Here is an 18,814-nt window from a genome sequence, read left to right as displayed (position 1 = left end):
CAAAAGGGGGTTTCAAACCCTTAGTTTTTATGTTAGCAAAAATAAAAGAACAGCTGTTACTCTTTTAGATCCCAATATAAACCCAGGGAATTAAGGAAAGCAGCAGAAAATAAACAAGTAGGAGCCTGAGCTCACCACAACCTTATAAAATGCCACATTTGAGGCAGAGTAAAATTTATTTATCACAAGTATAAAATGATGGAGGTTTTTTTTTCCTACACTGAGGTTATTTTGTCCACCTTTGAACAAGACCCCAGCTCAGGGCAGGTTCTGCATGTGAGGCACAGAGGCCCAAGAGAGGCAGGACCCAGCTGGAGCTGCTGCATGGGGGATGTTCATGTATTTAAAACAGTCCCTATTTCATTAACAAAGTTTGATTTATTTTAAGCATTTGAACTCCACATGCAGGTATTGCAATGTATCAAAACCACAAAGTTCATGCTGGAAAATAAACCCCAAAAACTTTAATATTGATAAGGACACAACACACAAATAACTGAGCAGGAATTGTATTGATGGTAAAAGTGGAAATAATTGGTTTAAAACCCTTCCTGAGCCCCTGCACCAGCAGATGGAGTGAGAGCCAAGGGAGCTGCTCAGAGCTGGGTTTGAGTCTCAGGTAAATAGCTGGGGATAAATCTGTACAAACTCTGGGATTTTACCTGTGAATGTATGCACAAAAGGAGGGTGATTTAATCAGAACACTGATAATGGTTATCCTGCTCAGCTTGGTTCAACGTGCCAAGAAATAACCAAGGGTGCCCTTCTGAAGGCATCTGATGGCCTTAAGATTATAGAAAAATACACTAAAGGTCATATATTAAAAGTTTAGGGTTATTTGGTCAAAATTTCCACTGACATCAACAGAAATTTGTTGAAATTAAATAAAGTTTTCTGGGTGTACCCTGATTTTTATTTTTTTAATTTCTGAGTACTCTATACTGAATGCCGATCACCAGCAGTGTACCTGGGAAAATAAATGATTTCTTCAGAAAAGCCATCAAAAGCTTGGCAAAATAAAAATTTGCTCACAAAGCACTGGTTAGAAGAGAATGCCAAAGGAAAAAGCCCCTGACAGGGTCAGGCTTCAGGGCCAGGAGGATTTGGATGATCTCAGTTGTCTGTAGGATCCAGTGCTCCAGCCTTAGTGCTGATTTTTTATTTCAGAAAGCCACAAAGCACTGGTAAAATTGAGAAACCAAACAATTATTGTAGTCAGCTGATACTTTCCCATATTTCTCTGAAACATAACAACATGAATAATCTCTTTTTGTCTTCATTCACACAACAAAGTGATGCTTTTCCTAACTTTTTATTGCCTCCTGCCAGATGATCTCCTGATCATCTCCCAATCTGCCAGTGGTGTTGGGAATTCTGGCGCTCCATGGTCCCTCCCCTCAAGAAGAAATAAAATATTTGGGATTGAAAATAACCCTGAGCCCACCACGATGGAGGGGCCTGTCTGTTCTTGGTAAACCTCTGTGAGAAGCAGCTTTTTGGTGCCACAGGTGTTATTTTGGAAACTGCAGGAATTCTCCTCATTCCATTCTAGAGCCAAGCCAATCCTTTTCCAGAAGAGAGCCAGGGCAGCAGTGAGCCCATGGCCACAGGGCAGGGAAAAGCTGCCACAGACACAAACAGGGCAGCCCAGGCTGGACCCCTCTGTTCTGTCCTGGTGCTGTCATTACTATCAAACACAACATCCTTTGTTGGGTTTTTTATTGTTATTTTATATTATTTTCCATCTATTTTTACTCTCTGATTATTTATTTAAGCTGAACCTAACACAAATTCCCTTTTTCTGGAGGCTTTTCCTTGGTCTCCCTTCCTTTCCCCAACGTGGTGGGTGTTTCCTCTCTACTTTTTTTTTTTGTTATCATTCCCTGTCTCCACTTGACTTTTCTGTTTGATTTCTCTGACCTTTAGATCATACCCAGTTAAGCAGAGGGGTTTGGCTTTTCTCCCTGTTTAACTTGCAGGAATTCTGCCCCTCTCCCCAGAAATCCCTGCCATGGTTTATTTTCAATAAAGACCATGTGTGTCAAAATCTTTAAACAAGGAGAAGCACCAAGAGAAATTATGGAAGAATCCAAAGCCAGAGCATCTCATTTTCAACTTTTCTTGATTTTTTCCGTAGGAAAAAAAATAAAAATAAGCAGCCCTCGCACACAGACACACTTCCAGCTCTGGAATGTGGGGATGGACTTGTGGAGCTGCCAGCAGAGCAAACTTGTGTTCAGCTGCTTCAAAATTCCCCTCCAGGGTCTTTCAGTTCTAGGAGAGACTTTTCAGAGCTCAGAGCAGCCCCCAGAGCTCCTGTGGGTGTTTGAGGGCAGCAGCAGCACCACGAGGAGCGAGAAGAGGAGCTGTGGGTGCTTGTTGGGTTTGGATCTCACCAGAGCCCTGAAATTCACTTTATTTAGGGACAGCTCAGCTGTCTCTCCCAGTGCCTCTTTTCAGTGCCCCTTCCCACTCCACTGTGACCCTAAAAACACAAGATGGGGGTTCTCAGACTGGGCTTGAGGCTGCTCCAGCATCTTTTTTTCCAAACTCTCTCATTTCCAAGGATAAACTTCAGCTCTGAGTGGATCCAGTAGTGATGGATCTCTGCAAGGTGAACTTCTGCACCTTTAAGCTCCTCCTGTTCATGCAAGGATCTCTTGCCATCCCATATTTCAAAACAGCCATAAAATTACCCTTCTTTTTGTTAAAACTGGAGGAGCAGACACAGCACAGCATCACCCTGGGCTCAGGGGTCAAAACTTCCCTACAACTCCAGCCCTCAGCACAGGATTTTGGCACTTCCAGCCCCACCTGACCCACTGAGAATAGGGAGGTTCCTCTGTACACTGGGAAAGGTGAGAGAAATCCTCCTTGCCAGTCCCAGGATGTTCTCCTGCATCTCCTGGAGCCTTTTTTCTGCATTTCCATGTTTTGGAGCTGTTCCCCTGCTCCAAGCTCCCTTCACACCCAGTGTCAGCACACGGGGGAGCTCGCTGCCATCCCAAATTCCCTCCCTGGTTTTGTCTTCTCCTGGAAAGAGCTGCCTGAAAGCTGCTGTGCCACTGCGTGGTTTCAGTGTCCCCTGCTGCAAAAGCACAAGTGGAAATCGGATTTCTTCAAGCAGTGAAAGAGCTGAAGATGAAATTCCAAAAGCATCCTTGTCCATTGCAATTATTGCCTGGCTGTGGAAGGAAGCAGAAAGCTTCCATAGCTGATGGCACTTCAGAAATCCATTTTCCCTGAGAAGTTTCTCTAGAAACCTCATCAAACTGAGAGATGGGGTTATTTTTTGTTCAGCAGAATAGCAGAAAATAGGGCTGGAAGGGACAGTGGGAACTGAGCTGTTCCAGTATCTCAGGAAAACACTGGAGTGTCCATGAGAACAGCACTGAGCTCCTGCTGGGTGCTCACCTGCCCTGAGCCACCTGCCCTGCTGGGAGCATCCCTGCCCAGGTGGAGAAAAAAAATATTATTTTGGAAAAAAAAAAGATCTTGAAAGTCCCTTCCAACCTAAAGCATTCTATGATTTTATGATTTTTAAGACCGATTCAAGAAGGAAGCTATTGAAGAGAAGTAATTATTTGTCTAGCAATGGAAAGCAGTCTGTAAAATCCAAGTTAGAATACTCTTTAATTAATTTTTTAATAAAAAAGCCCTTTTCAGTGCATTTTTTAAACACTATTCCAAGTAAAATTCCCACTGTTGAGCTTGTTTTCTGCTCTGAGCAGCCATTTCCTACCCACCCAGGGGAAGACCCTGACAGGTTTTGCAGAGGTTCTTTGGGGACTTGGTTGGGCAACAGCAAAAGCTGCTCGAAGTTTTTGAATTCTTTATCACAACTTCAGCACAAAGCAACCCCAGGCTGGCCCCGTTTTTGCTGAGTGTGTTTTGCACACAGATTCCCTCAGTGCAGAAGGGCAAGGCTGGACAGGGCACTCCAAAATTGTGTAGAAAGCAGGAGAGAACTCTCCTCTTGCTGCCCCACTCGCACAGGCAACAGGAAGGTGGATTTTTAAAATCTCATCTCTCCATTGTAGCTGTTTCTCTCAGTCCACAGGGAATATAAAAACCAGCAAACAGCAGAATCTTTATTGTGGGAAATGGATTTGTAGAGAGTTTTCAGGGCTTGATAGAAGGCTTACATAGTATGTATTTATATGTAAACTCTGAGATAAGAAATGTTGACTTAGAAATGCTCTAGAATAAGACAGATTTGTTGAAAGAGAAATAGAGTTAGAAAAAAAAGTTTTAAAGGATGGTTTTGTAAATAAGACTAGATAGAGAAATAGAACTGTGAAAGATGTAGTGTAGTAGGACCTACAAGGAGTAATTTTAGATTATTAGCTTTAAAGTATCTAGAGCATAGTGTACCAAAAAGCTAACAAACCAAGAAACCCTTATTGTGTTTTGTAATTAAGAAATATTCAGCTTCTGATTGTGATAGTGTGAATTATACCATCTGTATTGTCTCACCCTTCTCATGAGACTGAAAATGGAATGAAAGTTTTTAAAACACCTCTCACAAATTGTTCCCATTAGATTTCAGTTAGTGAGTGAGCTCTGCCTTTGTGACAGATTTATTTCTTATTATAGAAGAAAGCACAATTAAAATTATATGTTATATTTTTATAATACCATAGTTATGTTATATACAATTAAATACTTAACAAATTCAGATATGATATGATATGATATAATATATATATAATCATATAGATTAATATAATATAATATAATATAATATAATATAATATAATATAATATAATATAATATAATATAATATAATATACATTCTATATTATTTTAGGTAATTATATTATTATTAAAATTATTATGAATTTTTTTTTTAGCTCCACTGATCAATTTCATTCTTCCTTTAGGATATTTTGGCCCCACAGTCTTCCAGCCCTGCATCATCTACAGGTTTTAGTAGCACACACCTATTTTTTGGTGCCATCTTAATTAATTAATAATCTATTTGAGTTCTGCATCCCACTAATGTCCTTCCCAGTATTTTTTGTCCAATAGCTGTTTCTTTCCTCAGCAGTATTCCTTACCCTCAATGCAGTATTAGTGCTTTACCTTCTCCAGTGTAACTTGGCCATTCCCAATTTTTCGAAACGTGGTTTGGAATTCTGTATTTCATGAGTCAGCTGGTTTTCATTCCTGAGATGAAGAAGGTTTCATTTTTACCTGCATCTCATTTTTAGCTTCTATCCCACCTGCCATCTTGCCCTTCCTCCCGTGTTTATCATCATCTATAACACTCCAAACACTCATTTACTATTTACCCTCCACTTAAACTCTCTCAGTGACCTCTCTCCTCAGCAATCGCATTTTCTCTTAGTTCTCTTTTTACTTAAATGTTTTACTATTTATTCCTGTTCCTTTATGAGCTCTAACTCAGCTCATCTTTTAGCAACTCTCAATTGATCCCTCGCTCCTTCTTGACCTGAAAAACATGGCTTTCCCCTCAAATATTGAAATACCTATGAAAAGCTCCTGTCCTTGCATTACAAAGAAAACCAAAGGAGACCCAAAAACAACTCTACGTGCTCCAAGTACAGTTCACAAAGTCTTCAACCTCAGCCAAATCAAAATCAATTTTTGCTGGGACTCTGTTTAGCATCTCTTTTGCCCAAGGGCTATTTCCCTGCCAAGTTGCTGCTTTTGCTCCCACCCATTTCAACATTCTTCAGGCTGTTCAAAATTCAAGTGTCTGTGAATCCAATCTGCATTTATATAAAGGTAGAAAAAGAAGTAATGCCTTGATCAAACCCTAATGTAACTTATTTGAAGAATAAACAGCTCTTTCTGTCAGTTCTACCCCTAAAACTCTAAGGAGACAGTTTCAGGTAAGTGTGGAAAGGAAGGAAGTGCCACAGGGACATCTAGAGATATTTACATTCTGGATAATTAGTGGGGTTTGTGCTCTGGCTGTAATTAGCCAATGTTCCTAAAGGTCATAATGCAGCCAAATCCTCACTTGTTCTACCCAGAGCTGAGAAATCCCCGGAGTGGATTTGCAGCATTCACGGAGGCTTCCCCAAGCAAAGCTGTATTTTGGGGGGCAGTTATATAAACAGCAAACCCTTGGGAGCAGGAGAGCCCCTTTAGGCAGCCCCACAGAATGTTCCTGTCAACTGCAGCGACTCCTTCTCCTTGGGAATTTGGGTGGGATTTGGAAATTGTGTTCCACAAAATGAAAACCAAAGGGGCTCCTCGTGCCATCAGCCATCACACTTCACTCAGGTAATCCTAAACCATCCCAAAGACACTCCTGTACCCTGATTCTGCTCCAAACCATCCCAAACACACTCCTGCACCACTGATTCTGCTCTTTAGCTCCTAAACCATCCCAAAGACACTCCTGTACCCCGATTCTGCTCCAAACCATCCCAAAGACACTCCTATACCACTGATTCTGCTCCAAACCATCCCAGACACACTCCTGCACCACTGATTCTGCTCTAAACCATCCCAGACACACTCCTGCACCACTGATTCTGCTTCAAACCATCCCAGACACACTCCTGTGCCACTGATTCTGCTCTAAACCATCCCAAAGACACTCTGTGCCAGTGATTCTGCTCCAAACCATCCCAAAGACACTCTGTGCCAGTGATTCTGCTCCAAACCATCCCAAAGACACTCTGTGCCAGTGATTCTGCTCTTCAGCTCCTAAACCATCCCAGGCACACTCCTGCACTACTGATTCTGCCCCAAACCATCCCAAAAACACTCCTGCACCATGATTCTGCTCTTTAGTTCCTAAACCATCCCAAAAACACTTCTGATTCTGCCCTAAACCACCCCAAACACATTCCTGTACCCCTGATTCTGCTCTTTAGCCCTGAGTATCCAAATGAGGACCTGTGCAAGGCCATTTTCCATGACAAAATCCTGCACTTAACTCTTGATTCCTGCAATTTTTGAACCCCAAATCCTGCATTTAACCCTTGTCCCCTGCAGTGTTTGCACCCCAAATCCTGCATTTAACCCTTTCTCCCTGCAGTGTTCGAAGCCAGCCTGCCTGCAGAGCAGTTTTATTCCAAACCATGTTTGTGCTACAAGAAGTTGGCGGGGGCGGGGGGGTGAATGTGGAGGCTGGGCAGCAAAGGAAAACAGAAAATCAGCAAGAGGGGTGAATGCATGAGCAGGGCAGGTCTGGTCCAGCACCTCTGCTCAGAGAGGAGCTCCTACAGCTGCTCTGGCAGCACCTTGCAGAGGTGAGAAGAGCAGTCTGCAGCTCATCTGCCAGCAACTGGTGTTCCAGAAGGAGCCTGGATTTTATGAAAGGCCTTGGCTCAGGGCAGCAAACAAGGCTGGTTCAAAGCCTGCCTTTAATATCACCTATCAAGGTTCTGACTGTCTGAGAGGAAGGCTCTTGGAAAGGGCTGGATTACTACAGACCATTGAAAAACCATGAGTAAGAATTCTCAATTAGGAATGTAATGCTAATTAGACTTTTTGGGTCAGCCTGGGTGGGTTGGCTAATTAGCCAAAGTAATATACCCATGTGATTGGCCTGGAGTGTGGGTGAGGTTCCTGGAAGCACCAGGTGATATCTGGTGAAAAAAAAAAATAAATAAAAAATAAAGGATGTGTGGGTGGTAAAATCAGGACAGCTGCAGTCAGTGACTGGGGAGGGGGAAATACACTTCAGCAGAGAAAGCACTGCAGAGGGAGAGCTGAGGGAGCTCCTACAATGTTTATTGAAAGCTTGGTTTGGGATAAAATAATTTCTTTGCGAGATGAGAGATATGCAGATTGCGTAAGGGCTGCTGGGGCCGTGTCAAGGCAGTGCAGTTGTGTGATAGAACCTGAGAGGTTTCAGAGCCAGAACAAATGGCAGAGCTGCTCCAGCCTCGGGGCACGGGGCAGACAGGGGCCCTGCAGTGCTCTTCCAACATCACAGTGCATGTGATTTCAGCTGCCAGCCTGTGTTTCTAAATCCAACACCAGTTTTACCTGCACAGTGGAAAAAGGATAACACCCATATCCTCCCTGGGCACCCTGCGCCACTGCAGAGCCCCAGGCTGGGCTGTGGCCCTTGGGAAGGGTAGGGAGCCCATCGCCTGCCAATCATGGCAATCACAATTATTAAACCTGGGGTGTGCTTTCTAACAAACTCACGTGGGCTGTGTGGGACTCCAGGAAGAAACCCTTGGAGTTCCTGCAGCTCAGTCCTGGTGGTTTCCCTCCCAGAGCTCTGTGCACATCCCGGTGCCCAGCAGCAGAGTGAGGGATGCCCGGAGCATCCCAGCCCTGGGACAGGCAGGAGCTGCTCCTCCAGGGCTGCTTTCAGCTTCCCCCCCTGGGCTGGTGCCCTGCTCCCCCCAGCGAGCTCCTGGTGCCCAGGCAGAGGCTGCAGGGAGTGCTACCCCCAGCACTCTGCCCAGGGCAGCCCAGCAGCTCCTGCAGCAGCTCTGAACGTCACAGCAAGGAGGGAGACAGAAAGAGAGCACTCCAACCCACACTAAAGCACTGGGACATTTTCTGGTGGCTTGGTCTTTCCTTACAAAATTTTCTTATTTTCTACATATCCTCATCCTTTAGTGATGTTAAGAGAGGACTCCAACCCACACTAAAGCACTGGGATATTTTCTGGTGGCTTGGTCTTTCCTTACAAAATTTTCTTATTTTCTACATATCCTCACCCTTCAGTGATGCTCAGCAGGCACTGTGGAACTGGGTCAGGTAAATCAAGGGGCACAGTTTGTGAGGATCATTTTCACTCCTCATTTGGGCTCCTGCAGGTTGGTCATGCTGAATAATGAGAGTTTTGGAGCTGCCCTGTGTCCTTTTATTTATGCAGGTAAAGCAGACACAGCAGCTTGCAGCAGCTGCATGCACTGGAGGGCTTTTGTGCCATTTAGAACTCAACAGCTGCATTGCTGGGCAGCAATTCAGAGCACCAGGAGCAAGATTTATTCTGTAAATAAAGTACTAGGAGCGGGATCAAATGCAAATCTATCAGAAAAAAAACCCAGTAAGCTCTGCAAGAAACACGTTTAATTGATTTTGCATTTGCTCTTTAATAAATTCTGCATTTTTTTCCTCTTGACAGATGGCAATTTGATTTCTGGATCCTTAAAAAAAATCCTAAGCTATTATCTACAATGATTTAACATCTTTCATGTTTCAAAATGTTAGAGATGGGCCTAAGACAAAGTTTGGATTCAAATACTCCTGTTCCCAGAGGGTGCTCTGCTCCAAGGTTTTGGTTCAGGCCCATCTTTTCCTTTCACAAGTATCCATGTGAAAAGGATGCTGCCAAATCAACCTCCTGTTTGGAAATGTGAAGTATCACATGTGTTTCTAATAGCATGTCAGATGGAGAAGCATGAAGTCATTTCAATTATTTTTATTATTTGTCTGTGGTTTTTGCTTTCTTCTTTCATTTTGCTTAGCAAAACAGTGAAGCTGGAGCAGCCCACCTCCCTCCCCACTTACAGCCAGCAAATCAAAGTGAAACTATCACTGGCAAAACTCCTGCTGTGCAAACGCTTCTGGATACAAGTGAACATAATTAACAATCAATTATTTCTTAAATTACACAAAGGTATCTGTTGAAATCCATTTCCTATTCAGTCTGTCCTAAAAAAAAAAAAGAGAGAGAGAGAGCAGATGCATTGAAATACAAAAAAATGGTTGCTGGTGCTGGGAACTGAGGAGAAAGTCCTTCCCCAGATGGAGGTAAGGTTGGGAAGGCACTCCCTGCATCCTGATCACATGCTGCACAGGGAAAACAGTTTTTATAAGAGTTCAGCCTTGGACCAACCCAGGATTCATATATCATGTCAGGCAGCAGCTAAATTAAAAAGTGGTATCTGGAATAAATTTAAAGTATATGTTCAGCCCCACCAATAAAGAGTTTTCTAATGAAAATAAAGACAAATTAGTGGAAAATTGGAACCGAGCTACTCTAATTTTTTTTTTTTCTCTTCTGTTTTCAAATGTATTTTCCAGAGTGGATCACTAAAGGAGCCAGAGCCAAACAAAGTCCCACCTCAGCGACCACCACCTCAAGGTTGTTTACAGTACATTCTCGACTGTAATGGCGTTGCAGTAGGACCAAAACAAGTCCAGGCTACTTAGATAACTGAGACCAAAAGCAAGGGTTAAAGCAAAAATGAAAAGTGAAAAACAAAGCAAAACCCAATTGAAATCAGAGAAACAAACAATCTGAATGCAAGCATCCCAGTTTTGTTCAGTTTGCCATTGTTTCAGTGCTGACCTGGACTGTGTTTTTTCTATGCAGTGTCAACTCTCCCGTCTGGTTGTTTCCTTGTTCCTGTCTGTGCGTGTAATGCTTTCCAACCTTCCTCTGTAAACTCGTGATTGCAGGGCTGCTGTCAACAGTGTACAAAGAATGTGCCTCTCTAGAGCCCAGTGCCATGTACACCCTGGATGGTTAGACAGTATTTTTGGAGTATTTGATATTGTTCAGTACAATCCCCCCGAGGTGCAAGCCCCCCGTCCCTTCGCTTACTCTGTGAGTGTGTGCACACTGTACTCATAGCCTTTATTTTTCCGTGCGTGTGCATGACCAATAGGTAGGTGATCCAGATATATTTTTAAAGTCTAGATTAGGATTTGCTAGTGAGGCTTTTTATTTATAATTTTATAAAGTTTATTAACCTTTGAGTTTTACTTCTATGCGAGTGGAAGTCTGCTATTTTGGTGACTCCATAAAATACAGTTCTTCCCAAGGAATATTTAAAATATCTTCTATTTTACATACTGGTATTCATATTTTTAGTAATTCTGCATTAAATTATTAGCTACAAAGCTATGTAAATGGGCCACCTATGTGCAATATCTCAGTGAAAGTGTGAGTATTTAATGTATCCTGTTTCAATTAAGTAGTACCTTTTGTTGTCATTCTGAATTAGTAATCTATGGAGATTTTTAACGAAAACTAATGCAAATACTTTCAAAAAATCTTATACTTACCTAAGATTTAAATCCCAGGTTATTTGGTGAGAAGTACCTCAAGGACTGTTAAACTTCCTGTAAGAGCTCATTTCATTGCAAATACTGAGAAGTGAGGGGATGGCAGACCAAGGTACCTTTAACCAGCTGAGGATCCTGGGTTAGAAAATGCAAGGCAAAAAATGTCAGTGGTTTTCTTTACCAACTCAGGTCTCCTATTTTACACCTGCAAGTTTCCAGAGAGCTGTAAAGAAAATCCAGTCCCGACATTATCCACATAAATAGGGTTTCTAAGAACTGCTTGACATCAAACATGCAAAAGGACTTGAGGTGCCTGACAACTGCTAGATTTTCTGTAGGTAAATTCTTTGTGATTTTTACATAAGCAGTGCTATGAGAGCTCCACAGGCAGGCAGCTAATCTGTTGGGAGAAATCTAGCCTAGAATCACAAGCTGCACGCTGCTGGCATACCAGAAAGCTGAGTTGCAAGCGAGCCACAAAACTATAATTTTCATCTTGAATATGTACAAAGATGAGTAGTGGCCATTAGTTTAGTGCAAACAATTATGTTTAAAGGGAAAACAGCCTGATGTTCTACGTCTGTTTTCCCTAAAAACACTGGAAAAAGTTATCAGTGAGTCTCATCATTCTTAGTGTTTCTTTTATTTGTACGAGCTGGCTGGTGAGATGAGAAATAAGGTATGCATTATTAGCTATTTAAATGTTTGTGGTAAGTGCTACTGTTTACTACCTATCAGTAAATTACATGAATATTTTGCTTTAGTGATCAGCATTTGTCTGGGTCAGTGATCGTTCCAACGATGGCATTGGCTATTTTGTTCTATGTTCAAGGAAACCCACCCAGAAATCAGGTTCACAAATCCTTTCCTCCAGATACCCTAAAAGAGAACAAACCATACTGCCCTGGGGTGGAGAACTGAATCTGATGACTGATTTTCCTTGCAAGCAGTTGGTATTTTTTGCATGGAGTAGTGCCAGTATTCACAAGTGCTTTTCACAGGACATTTGTGTGGTGTGTGTGTGTGTGTGTGTGGAAGACCTGGGTGTCTCAGACAGGATTCCAGCCTGTTCCCTGGGAAGGATTCACAGGGGCACACACAATTCCTACATCCCACAGCCAAGAAACAAGCCAAGATGTCTCTCTGCATGTCAGCATGCTTAGGTGCAATATTGTGGGTAACAGGGAACAGATGTTTTACAGTGTAGGCTTAATGTTCAGTTCTGTTGAGTTATTTTTGGTAAAAGTTTCTTTCATGATTGTTGCCTTTTGTACAACCCAGCTGCAAGAAAGTGAGCAAACGCTGGAAATGTGACAGCAGTATATCTTTTATGTGAAATCTCTTGTACAGCTTAATGTGCAATAAAAGAAAGTTATATCTGTCTTCAGTGTAAAGTTTCTGGCATTCAAGCCTGTACGTACAAGTGGGGGAAAGAAACCTTTTCTGGTTTTCAATATTGAGTGAAAGGAGACTAATAAGAAAAGGCTCCTTATTAAGATGTTGCAAGACCATGTTATCACCTTCAAATATTTCCTACAAAAGGGGTTCAAATTAATAAACAATGAAGGCACATTCCTTAACATTCAGTACGTGCTATTTATCTTTCTGCACCACAACACACTGCTACAATTGTGTTAAAACTCACTGAGGCATCAGCACGTGCTGTCCTCACACACACACACTGGAATTCATGTAGTAAGGGGAAAGTTAACTGTAAAAGCAATTTAAAAACAACAACAAAAAAAATAATGTATTGCAGCAGTACGTCTAGATATGATGGTCTGCTTTGAGAGACTTGAGCAGATTAAGGGTTTTACTTGCACTAAATATCTACGCAAGACTAAAAATTCCAAGAAGGTCTAGCTCAGTTGTGTTCTGTGGTATTTACAACAGCTCTTATCCTGAGTGAAGCACTGTACAAACAAATACTCAGAATGTCATCCCATCCTTTCTCCCCTCAAGTCAGATGTCCTGAGTGCATTTTCATATGCGAGGGTTAAAATTCAGTTACAATAGCCATCAGTCCAGAGAACCCCAGTCAGACCTGGGAGCTGAGATAAAAGAGCAAGCTCTGATGTCTGGCACAGCATTATTTCAGCCAGAAAGCAGAAAAAACCCCACTGGATGATACTGTAGCATCTTCCAGCCGTGGGTTTCACAGCCTGAGTCTCTCCTGCACCTTGTGGTTTCCCACTTCATGCAGTAGTTTGCCAGTGAAGTGCCTTCCTGGTAAAGAATTTGTAGTGACTTTCTTGTGTTTCTTGTAACATTCTTGACATATCTCACTAAGGGGTTAAGTAAGTTATGAAAATACTTTCAACCAGCCAGAAAATGAGAGTGTTTTACTGCTGTAAGAGTGAATCTAAGAGGAATATTACAGAAATTATTTTAAGACTTTGGAGGAAGAAAATATCTGCAATAACTACACAGAAAATAGTGAATGTCTTGCTGAATTAGATATTACTACCATGTTCAGTTACCTCACAGCCTCTCCTTGACTTGGGCCAAAACTGTTCTGGGTGTACCTCCATTGATTTGGTTTGAAGTCAGTGCCTGGGATAAATGGGGTGCTATTTAGCAGTTTTAAGGCTGATTCATGGGGGGCTCCAAGCAAGTTCCTCATGAGCGTGAGCAGTGCTCTTGCCTCCACGCGAGCACACGCGAGTAGACTTTTGCCTCGAAAGTAGAGTTAATCACGTTGGAGAGGATGATTTTAAAGTGTTGAAGTTCTAAGTAAGGCCTCTTTGCAACTATAACATTATGAAGTTTTTCTTGTACTGAACCTAGGGGGCCCAGTGCAACCCCAAGGAATGCAATCCCAAAGCCAGGAGCCATTGCAGCCCCAGCGCGTGTTCCCCGCGGGGCAGGCAGCGAAGCCCGCAGCCTCGCAGCCCCAGCGCCCGCCCGGACCCACCACCCAGCAGCCTCGGCCCCAGGCCCAAGGTCCTCCCAGCTCCAGGTTATCAAAGGAAGCAGAGCCACAGCCACAGCCCCAGCCAGAGCCACAGCCTGCGCCACAGCAGAAGCCTCAGTCGCATCCGCAGCTTAAGTAAGAGTCGCTTTATCTGGTCTTCTTCTCTCCTCATGGCATGGATTCTGTCGAACTGGGGTTGGGGGCATGCTCTGACAGCCAGGGGGGAAATGAACGTGTTGTTCCCAAGTTTAAAAGGTGGTTAAATAGCTCAAAAAGCTTAATCTCTGGTAATGGAGTCAAGTAAGCCATTAGTGTTCGTTCTAGTCCCAAGTTTAAAAGGAGGTTTTAGTCCCTGGTAATGGAGTAAAGTAAGGTAGCATTAGTTCTAGTTCCAAGTTTTAAAACAAGGTGAAATAGCCCAAAAAGCTTAATCTCTGGTAATGGAGTAAACTAGCATTAGTTCTAGTCCCAAGTTTAAAATGAGGTTTTAGTCCCTGGTAATGGAGTAAACTAAGCCTTTAGTGTTAGTTCTAGTCCCAAGTTTAAAACAAGGTTAAATAGTTTAAAAAGCTTAGACCCTGGTCATAGAGTAAAGTAAGCCACTAGCATTAGTTCTAGTCCCAGGTTTAAAATGAAGATAAATAGCTCAAAAATCTTAATATTTGGTAATGGAATAAGGTAAGCTGATAGCATTAGTTCTAGTCCCAAGTTTAAAACAAGGCTAAATAGTTCAAAAACTTAATCCCTGGTAATGGAGTAAAGCTGCTAGTGCTAGTTCTAGTCCCAAGTTTAAAACAAGGCTAAATAGTTCAAAAACTTAATCCCTGGTAATGGAGTAAAGCTGCTAGTGCTAGTTCTAGTCCCAAGTTTAAAACAAGATTTTGGTCCCTGGTAATGGAGTAAAGTAAGCTGCTAGCATTAGTTCTAGTCCCAAACTTAAAATGAGATTAAACAGCTCAAAAAGCTTAATCTCTGTTAATGGAGTAAGGTAAACTGCTAGCATTAATTTTATCCTGAGCACCGTGCAAAATTTAATCTGCCCATTGTGCAATTTCTGCCCTGGCCAGGTCTGAAAGCCCATCATCTTTCTGGTCTTTGTTTCCTCCTTTTGGTGCCACTGACTCACGGGCTGGGTGTGCTGTCAGCCTGTGCTCCAAGAGGAAGTCTTATCTGCTTCAACTTTTAACCTTGCAGTCACTGAGACAACAGATCTTGTTTCCAAAGGCGCAGTCCAGGCTGGGTCATGTTGGACAGTGGCTGCCAAATTGGTTCTCTCTGCTGCCCTTGGTTGTGCTCAAGCTCTGCCCAGAAAAGGCTGCACAAAACTCAAAAAAAAAAAAAAAAAAAAAAGAAAAAAAAAAAGAAAAAGTGGTTGTCCCACTTCTGGAAGGTTCCTTACTGATTTATACCCAGTAAGGAATATGGAAAAATCCCCCCTCAGAGCTCAAAGGCAGCCAACAGAAACCCCAGGGAAGCACCAGCAGAGCTTTGCAGTTTTCCAGGACAGCAGCCCTGACACAAGCATTGCCAGGAGAGTCTCAGACACATCTCCTCAGTCTGGGATGTACAAAGAGCTGCACAGAGGCTTTGCTTCCTCCCAGGAACACAGATCCCCTTGTTCCACCCACTCCTGTGCTAGCACCAGTGGGAAACAACCCCAGGTCCTCCCTGAGCCCAGCTCAGCGCCAGAGACGTGCTGGATGACAATATTGTGCAAAGAGACAGTATTTCCCTTGCCTCCCTGGCACAATGTATTTTTTATTCTGTTTTCTGATCATAAACCTCAAATTGATTCCTCCATCATTTCAGATGATAGAGATTAGAGAGGCGGATTTTTTTTAAAGCAAGATGGAAATCAGTTTATAGTTTGAAACTTAACTTCTGAGGTTGAAGAAAAGCAGCTAAGAACAGTTACAGCAGGGCTCTGCCACATGCTGCTTCCCAGCTTTCTCCTCTAAGCTTTTTGTTCACATCTAGATTCATTTTCCTCTTCTCCAAATGGAAGAGTCTCTCTTTAAAATAAAATAACAAAGGAGAAATGAAAGGTTTTAAGATGCAAGCCATAATAAGAGCAGCTTTCTAGCTTTCAGAAGCAGTTTTAGGTCCACACCAAGGCTCAGATCTCCTGCCTGTAGGATTAACTCTATTTGCATGTGTATGCTTTGTATTCACCCACATGCTGTTGCCTAACCTGTATGTACATGTTATTAATCTGTGAATAAATATTTAATTAGGCTACTTATTGTGTTACTAATCAAGTCAAGTGCTGCTTCCCACCCTCCCTCTTTCAGTGAGTACAAACAAACATTTATCAGTCTATTCTCATTAGCACAACTATAATTTATGAAAAACCTAAAACGCCTGCAGCACTGTTTGCTGTACATTATTAGTTTAGAAGGAGAGGAGCTGCAAACCATGAGCAGTCTGAGACAATCTGAATAAGGAAAGTGCTTCAGTTTTACCAGAGCCAAAACTGAAATCTATTGTACTGAGATAAAAATGAAATCAGGTAACTCGTTTTACCCATGTAGGGATGTCTTTGTAAAAAGCTGATAACTCATTAATGTCTTCTATTTCAATTCAAGCCTCTTTTTCAGATGTTATTTTATCTGACAAGTCATGAGTTAAAGTTTTAGACTACAGCTATTTTCCTCCTTGTTTTCCTTGCAATGTTTTTCATGCTTATGGGAACTTACACAGGAGTTACATGACAGAACTAAGAATGAAATAGCATTGCCAGGCACTGCCTATAGAAAAGAAAAATATATCTGAGTTGGGGTGTTTTTTCAAAAATATAAAATGCTTTTAAGCCTGTATCAAGGCTCTAATGTTCAATACATCTAGACACAGGGAGAGCACATTACAGTTTAGGATTCAAACTCTTGTAAAAAATACCTAATTTTTCTCTGTGCACAATCATTTGCAGCCTCGCCAAAACACAACTTTTTATCAATCCTCTTGGGTTGTGATTTGGATTTGGTAGCCAGGCCCACATTTTCCTCAAGGCTCTAATTTGCACCATCCAATTCAGATCTGTAAAAGGAAAATAAAACACCATTGTGTTCCTTGAAGGAATTGTTATCCTCAAGCCTTACTCTCAAGTCAGGGGTGCAGAATTGTGGGGGACATAACAAAAATGAATGAAAGCCAATTTTTGTCCAGCCTCAGGGACAAATCCAAGGGAAAAATATGTTGGATCTTGGATCGTCTGTTTGGTCTGGCTTCTCCAAGGGGTTGTGGTTCCACTTGGTGTGCACCCAGTTGTCCCATGGGATGCTGTGGAGGGAATTCCAGTGGGAATTTCTGTGATTTTCTCTGAATTTCCCCTCCTCTGATCCAAGTGCTGGGGGGTGGAGGCTGGGGGACAGCATGACCATGCAGAATTGTTGTGTTTGTGTCTTGCAGCAAGTCTCAGTCCTTGACCAACGCCTTCAGCTTCACAGAGTCCTCCTTCTTCAGGTCGTCCGTGAACGAGGACGAGGCCAAAGCCGAGACCATCCGGAACCTGAGGAAATCCTTTGCCAGTCTGTTCTCTGATTAGCCAGCTTCGTGTAGAGTCTGAATGTCCCATAGGTTTTGTTCTCCCTGTGCCAGCACCCTTCTCTACTGTGCTCACTGTTGTACCAAGCAATATGTCCAACCTCCAGAAACACAAATCAATTGCAGGAGGACTTTGGTGGGGGAGATGCCACGCAGGAACACGCGGAAAGCTCTGCAAAGAAGGAAGGGTTCCATTGCTCCCACAGAATGTCTGATTCCGAGGTCCTTATCCATTGTAATTTTGTGGCCTTACTGTGACTGAAGTATATAATCCTATTTGAGACTCCTTTGTAGAATTGTGTTAATAAAGCATTGGGGAAGGGGTTTCTCCTGGCTTTGCCCATCCCCAATGCATTGCAATGCATGTGTATTTCGTGTGTAAATGTTTTGTACTGCAGAAGTATAGTCTTGACTTGTTCTTGCCTCCCAGACTCGGGAGGCCATTCACACTGACATTCTTGTCGAGCCACATAAATAATGTGAGAATTTGAAGCAGTTTCTTCCTCCTTATCCAATCCCTCCATCAGCTGGTTGTGGACTTCTGATGTATTGCTGGGAGTTAATCAGTACACTAAATGTCATAAATAGAGTGTATATGTACTACTGTATCGCCATATGTCTATTTAAAGAATTTATTTCCAGACTGTAACCATAACTGGGTTTAGTTGCAAAGAATATGCATGATGTTACCCTTATTTTTGTGAACACCTTCTAATAAATGTAAAGTCCCATGCCTGATTTAAAAAAAATGTCTTCTACAAAGCTTGTTTAGACATCAATATATATTGTCTATTTTGACTGATATCAAGAGGGTAGCTTTATGATTATAAAATATTTGGACACAAACTACAGCTGTAAGAAAATAAACTATCACAATGAATTCCTTTGTTGAATCAGCATTATAAAAAAACCCCTATAAATTGTAGGAATCACATTTACATTTTCTACTGACTTGTGTGGTTTAAAATTTTTTTTTGTGACTTGTGCAAACAGAATTGATCCCAGACTTTGAGGCAGTAGCAGCAGATTTTAACAGAAGTTATCTGAGTCAAACTGAAGAAGCTTGTTAGTAATCTCTAGATTACCAATTTCCAACTGATTTTCATGTCATTCTGAATCTCTTATCATTAATTACTTGCAATCCTTGCCAGGAAACAGTGCTAACAGAGGAAAGAAGAAAAAAATAACTGAATAATATTAACAGGGAGAGGAGATTAATGAGGGAGAGAAAGAGAACACCGTGGTCACTTAAAAACCCCCTTGGATTTGTGGTGGGTTTGTAGGGACACCTCTGTTTGCCTCAGAAATGTCAGCTCCTGGAGATGTGGGAGCCTGTGGAGCCTGGGCAAATCACAAGCACCTTTTGATGGCACAAACCCTTCCAGCAGTCAGAGCTG

General features: G+C 42.2%; 1 protein-coding gene across 1 annotated transcript in view; it reads left to right on the top strand.

Annotated features, from left to right (window-relative positions):
- Positions 1–18,350, top strand: part of SYN2 (synapsin II) — a gene marked incomplete at its 5' end in the record, with an annotated part of 41,826 nt that extends 23,476 nt beyond the window's left edge. The window contains 3 exons of the mRNA XM_005430422.1: positions 9,977–10,037; positions 13,751–14,012; positions 17,283–18,350. Of these exons, the coding sequence (XP_005430479.1) occupies positions 9,977–10,037; positions 13,751–14,012; positions 17,283–17,418 (459 nt within the window). The remainder of the gene's footprint in view (positions 1–9,976; positions 10,038–13,750; positions 14,013–17,282) is intronic.
- Positions 18,351–18,814: the final 464 nt, after the last annotated feature.

This window comes from Geospiza fortis, unplaced genomic scaffold, assembly GCF_000277835.1.
Source record: "Geospiza fortis unplaced genomic scaffold, GeoFor_1.0 scaffold1212, whole genome shotgun sequence".
Classification (NCBI taxonomy): Eukaryota; Metazoa; Chordata; class Aves; order Passeriformes; family Thraupidae; genus Geospiza; species Geospiza fortis.
Note: the sequence above shows the minus strand (reverse complement) of the source record. Positions and strands in the feature narration are given on the sequence as shown.